At 42.4% G+C, this 6,256-nt stretch overlaps 1 protein-coding gene across 1 annotated transcript in view; it reads left to right on the top strand.

Annotated features, from left to right (window-relative positions):
* Positions 1-6,256, top strand: part of ALDH1L2 (aldehyde dehydrogenase 1 family member L2) — a 39,014-nt gene that overhangs the window by 531 nt on the left and 32,227 nt on the right. The window contains exon 2 of the mRNA XM_026052238.1: positions 436-603. Within this exon, the coding sequence (XP_025908023.1) occupies positions 436-603 (168 nt within the window). The remainder of the gene's footprint in view (positions 1-435; positions 604-6,256) is intronic.

Here is a 6,256-nt window from a genome sequence, read left to right as displayed (position 1 = left end):
AACCAGAAGATGCCCCTTGCAAATACAAGATATCAAAAGATAAAGATAGGTAGCCATCAATATGTACCATCAATAATAATATTGATGTTGATCCTTGTCAGCACGGATGGAAATCAAGAGGTTTCGATGCCTACAGATGGGTCAATACCTATCAATATCAATCCCTATCCTTCAGGATGGAAACTGATGTCATCAATGCCTCTCAGCAGCAAGAGGTATTGATGTCAGTCACTGTGAAGCGATAGCAAAATCAGCCTCAAAACAAAACCTTTAGATACTCCCTCAAAAGGGAGAGGTRTCAACATCTACCAACAGGGACTGATATCAGTGGGTATCAATAACTATTGTTATCTATAGCCATCAATCCATATCAATAGGAATGAAGTTGACATCATTGCATCAATGCCTCTTGTTATTGAGAAATATTGATGTTAGTGGTTAACTTCAGAAGACAGCGAAATCATCCTGACACTGAAAGCTAGAAATGACCCTCAAGATGGAGAGGTCTTGATCCTTACAGATGGGGATGGAGGTCAACCGGTCTGCGCTGCCTGTCACATCAGCAACAGCACGAGGGCAATAACAGCAAAAATAGCAAAACCGGTGAGTGATGATGTGGCAGCAATTGCAGGAACATCTATAAAACCTAATTCTCTAATGATAGCACATCTTAAAGTGCTGCTATAATCATTTTTTGAAGAAAAGGACTCCATGTTTCGAAATCTAGGATCACCTTCTGTATGCAGCCAGTGACATATATTTTTCATCGAACTCAGCAGAGCTGTTGTACATGCATTCAAAGCCAGGATGGGTTTTCCAATTTTGAAAAATAAAATAATAGAAAAATTTTCACTGCAATCCCTATTTGTTTTCCTTGAAATGAAATATTGATTCTTCTTAATATGGAAATCACCAACTCAAACAGCTGCCCTGGTTAAGCTTCACAGGGTCATTCACGATGCAGCTGYTGCTGTTTTCCCTTTGCCTCCCTAGGTGGCAGTGTTGGGTTAAACTGAGGTTGCTGAGGTCAGGTCTAGATGCCTCTAGAATCTTGATTTGCTTTGATGGTCTAATTTGGATTTTATCCAGCAGCTTTTAGATTGCTTTTAGCGACAGCAAGTCTAGCTTAGCTGTGGTGATAAATGGGCTGTGCTAACTTRTCAGTGACTTTATGCTGTTTTCTTAGCTGAAATTATTTACAGAGTTTATGAGCATCATTTTTGACATCAGTTGACGTTAATGGTTGTCATTTGTACCAGGAGGTTTCTATTTGGTACAAGTTTATAGGAAGTTTCTAAGATAGCTGTTGATATATTCAGAGAATACAGTTGTCAAAAAAGTCTTTAGGATTTGTTTAATCCAGTGGGGTTTTTTGTTTGTTTGTTTGTTTGTTTGTTTGTTTTTTTGCAATTTTGAGTATTAGTGAAGAAGGACTCAGCTGAGAAATCAGTCATTGTCCTATTATTTTCCTTAGGCAAGACCTAAATGATCATGAGTTTCATACTGAACTTTCATATGAATTATGTCTCATATGAATATGTTCCTCATTAAATTACTTTTTATACTGGAGTACTATAAGGAGCAGGTGGATGGCATATTAGAGAAGAAATTGCAAAATGTAGTTAATATGGTACTATGGCAATTTTCTTAATGGGACATGTGCTGGTTGAGTATCTATGGATTTCTGACTCAAAATAGAAGCTTAATTTTGTTAGTTATTAAGCATCTTTCTCCCTTTGTAGTTATGACAGGCAGAAATACATTGCAACATTTTATGTTTTGTGTCATTTTTAATGTCATTTTATGATGTTCAGAAGCCTAGGGAAAACTTTAACATAGCATTCACACAGGACCCATTTTTAGAAGAACTGGTAAAGAGCTCCCCAAGCGAAAGTTTCTTTTGCTGTATATACAAGCAAAGCTCCATTAAAACTGATAGAACTACAGGTACTTACAGGAGAAAGATCTTGGCTTGCCGCATCTGCAGGAAACCAAATAGGCAGTGTTCTTTGTCTCAGGAATATTTAATGCTCAGCTCTCTGAATGTTTTAAATAAAATAACCTTTTTGATGAAAGCTTTTGTGAAACGACTCACAGAAAGAATTCACTGTCAGAAATTCACTCTTTGTAACTTCAATCCACAAAGCCAGCAGCAACTTCTGTAGAAGCAGTTTCCATTCTGCTGTATGGAACATGAAAGACTCATGTTAATGCAGGTCAGTAAGGCAACTGCACAGAGTAACTCCTTCTCCTGGTTAAATTAGTAACCTATTCTCATCAGAGAGAAACTCTTTTTGATAGTTCTGGAAAAAGGGTATGTGAGGCACTGTGGATTTAAGCGATTGTCTGGTTAGCAGAAAATCGTTATCAGTAGGCTGTGGAATCCTTGCTGACTTGTGGGTGTCTCGGCTGAAATGAAGTTAAGAGCAAGGTATAGAAAATCACTAAAGTAACCACAAGACCCTCCTAACAACCCTAGAACAACTGTTGCAGAGAGAAAATGAGAAATAAAAGCTTCACATTAAATCTATCTTCAGCAAGTGGAAAAACAGGAAAAGGGGTTTTTGTACAATATTTGAGTTGCAACTCGTCACACAATTAACATAGTTGGAGAAGCAACAGTACAAAGCCTTTTTTTTTAAATTACTCAAGCTGTAAAACTGGGTGAGCTCTAAAATACTCATAATGAATTTGAGTCTGAACTCTGACCAAACCTTTCTTCATTCTGAAAACCCACATCAAGGCTGATTTCTAACCACRAAAGGCTTATACAGAGCTAGTTTAGTTAATTAGTAAATCCCAGGGCATGATTTTCAAAAGAAAACAAATCCAGAGAGATTCTGAGCAGTTTCCCAAGCGCTTCAGAAAGTGCGGGTGCTCAGCGCTTTATGGTACACAGCCTGTCGTGATGATCTTGCCAAGCCGTGATGGTATCTTCCAAGACATTGAGTAACTTCTCRCACAGAAATCAGCAAGGATTTATAAAGTTCAGCGTGATTAAGTCTTAGGTTTGTTCTGTACGTTAGTTTACACGCAAATGCATTTTGCTCTATGAGCATGGTATTGAACAAACACTTTTAGAATCCGAATAATATTTGTGCTTCGGGTATATATATACATCCTGCTTCATACACGTCTTCCCAGCACTTGCTGGCACATATCTATGAAAATTAGGGGACAGAAATTAAGGGAAAAGCCATGATGGAAAACTTACTATGGGCTAACTGCAGTTTTCTTGAAACTTTGTCTTTAAAAAACAAGGACTAGAACAGGAAGAAAGAAATCAAGAGGGAAAACTCGATGTGTTCTAGATCAATTGCAAAATTTACACTGGTTTCATTGGAGATAGGATTCTCTAYAGATTAATAAGAAACTTAGATCATTTGCAAATTATTTTTCTGATTGGGATTCAGAAATTAGTAGGGACTATTTCATTTCATTTTTTTGCCTAGTAGCATGGAGCCTAGTTGTATCAGTTATGATATTTAATGCTGATATTGGAGGTTGCTGTGTCGTTGTTAGAACATGTTCATAGAATCATAGAATCATAGAATCATAGAATCATAGAATCATAGAATGCCGAAGATTGGAAGGGACGTCAGAGGTCATCGAGTCCAACCCCCCTGCTCACGCAGGGTCACCTAGAGCACGTGGCACAGGGCTGYATCCAAGCAGCTTTTAAAGATCTCCAAAGAAGGAGACTCCACAACCTCTCTGGGCAGTCTGTTCCAGTGCTTTGTCACCCTCACAGTGAAGAAATGCTTCCTTAAGTTCCTGTTAGTGTTCGTTCTCAGAGAGACAGATTAATTTAGTCATTTTCTGGGCAACAAAAAAGGACAATTTGTACCAACCACAAATGTTTRCACTGGTCCTTGAAATTCTGAATACAAAGATTGTTCAGAAGTTGAAAGTACATGTATAGGAGTTCATTCCTTTCATCATAAAGAAGAAGCAGGCGGCAGGCAGGTATCATCCTTGCATGGCATTTGAAACACCCTCGCTGCTCTCCCAGCACAACCTGTTACTGTGAAATCTAAAGTAAAGCCCACCCTACTCCCCTGCTATTCTTTGTTAAATACTGTAATTCTATTAATGAAAGTCAATTTCTTTAGTGATTTTTCTCTATTCAATTTCTCAATTCAATTTTTCTCTATTCAATTTCTCTAGTGATTTTGTGGGTGTATAAAGAATAGTCTTATAAGTCATTACAAATTACTTCCCTGGGAATACCAAGTGTTTTGCCATAAACTTGCATGTCAACTATTAAATGCCAAGAATGAGGTGTTGGAAAGGAGTTTGAATTGTGAACAAGGGTTTGAAGATACTGGAATTCATGAACTCTGGCGGTGTTTGAATCCAGCTCCAAACTCTGTGGTATGGGACCATTTCTGATGCCAACTTCTATGGGAGCCATTTCCCTATCACTGTATGAAATGTGTGCAACTTCTGTCAAGCCTTTCAAAGACTATATATACACTGATTCCTCCTGCTGATAGAATCAGTGAAGCAGTTTCCTTAGTAAGCAATAGGCACATATACTTTTTATKTGGACGCTTTGTGGTTTTGACCAATTGCCAGAATGACATTTGTGTGTGTAGTCCCTGTATTGCTACAGTCTTGCCTGTTATGCTGCAATTATTAATCTTTCTTCCCAAAACTGCTAATTACAAAGAGAAACACAGATGAACAGCAAGCATTTTAGACCACCAGGATTGGCTGTAGTTAAAAAATAGAGAGGATGATGACGAAAAATGCAATTTACTATACGCTATTCTTTACAACTCATAGYATCATAGATTACAGAAAAGGGATCATGTGTAAAAGCATTTTGTCCYCACTTATTAATGGTGGATCTTTGATGTAATTAGGGATTTTTCTAGTCAATACAGTTTTTAATGTCTCAAAACAAAATAACTCACTTATTTCCTTGACYGACTATTCCATGATCTTGTAGACTGCTGCATATTCCAAATGAAGGCATCATGAGAACAAATTTTGTAAAAGCAGACAAGGAGCTCTCCTAGTTTTCAGCCCCGTAGTGAGGAAATCAGAGGCACTGACCRTCAATGCACCGCCTGAATTGTCACCACAAACACAAAGCCCAGTGGTGTGTTCTAATTCAAGCGCTTTTATTCCATTATAATTCCCACAGACCCCATTCGCTTCCTCCTACATTTACAGGACTGCCGTGAGCTTTGGATCCTTGTTCTGCATCTTTGGCACCGCACAGTTTGGCTAGACGGGGAACAAACTGGAGACTGAGGTGTGGTGTGAGCCGGGATTTCAGCCTCGGTACCTCTTGGCTCCCAGGCCGGTACCGCAGGCTGCAGCATCCTCCGTGCAGGCTGCTGCGGCTGGCGCCCTGCGCTGCTGCTGCTGCTGCTGCTGCTGCTGCTGCTGCTGCTGCTGCTGCAGGGCTGCCGCTTCCCGCGCCTCCCGAGCAGGGGCAGCAGCAGCAGCAGCGGCCGCGGCGGCAGCAGCAGCGCTGCGGCACTGCCCCCCTTGCAGCTGCAGCCGAGCAGCTCCAGCCCCCTGAAGAAGGCAGCTGCGGGCTCGGAAATGAACCCTGGCAGCAGCAGCAGCAGCAGCGGCCGCGGCGGCAGCAGCAGCGCTGCGGCACTGCCCCCCTTGCAGCTGCAGCCGAGCAGCTCCAGCCCCCTGAAGAAGGCAGCTGCGGGCTCGGAAATGAACCCTGGAGATTGCCAACACCGCCGGGCGGAACAGATCGAAAATTCAGGGCGAAAAAAAGGAAAAGCCACCTGCAAGCGCTAGGCAAGGCGCTGTCTGTGTTTTCCATCCTTGTCTAGATCTCTTTAGGGTGCAAGTTTGACTGAGGCGTCGCTTCTGACTTCTCTGATGTGGTTCACGAGCCAGACGTGTGGCGACCAACTTCTCTTTTTTTCTATATATATTTTTTATTTTTACATTTCCCTTCCTTGCTTCCTTGCCAGGAGCACCACGTCCGCGCGCCTTTCCCCTGCGCCTGTCCTGAGAGGGCCGAGAGCCGCCCCAGTTTGCCCGCTGCGTCCCCGCAGCCCGCTGCCACTTCTCCCCTCGCCCCTCACGGCCCTCGGGGGCCGCTCTCACTCGCCCCTGGCCTTCCCACACCTTCTGACGGGAAGGTGCTCCCGTGAGCCTCGCGAAACGCCAAAGCGGAGRCACGCGCGCTCGCGGCTCGCCTCGCACGCCGGCAGCAGCGGGCTCATCGCCGAGCGCGTTTGCCGACGCGTTTTCGCAGATTTTTCGCCGTTCCTGC

This window comes from Nothoprocta perdicaria, unplaced genomic scaffold, assembly GCF_003342845.1.
Source record: "Nothoprocta perdicaria isolate Ctin4 unplaced genomic scaffold, notPer1 scaffold_86, whole genome shotgun sequence".
Taxonomy (NCBI): domain Eukaryota; kingdom Metazoa; phylum Chordata; class Aves; order Tinamiformes; family Tinamidae; genus Nothoprocta; species Nothoprocta perdicaria.
Note: the sequence above shows the minus strand (reverse complement) of the source record. Positions and strands in the feature narration are given on the sequence as shown.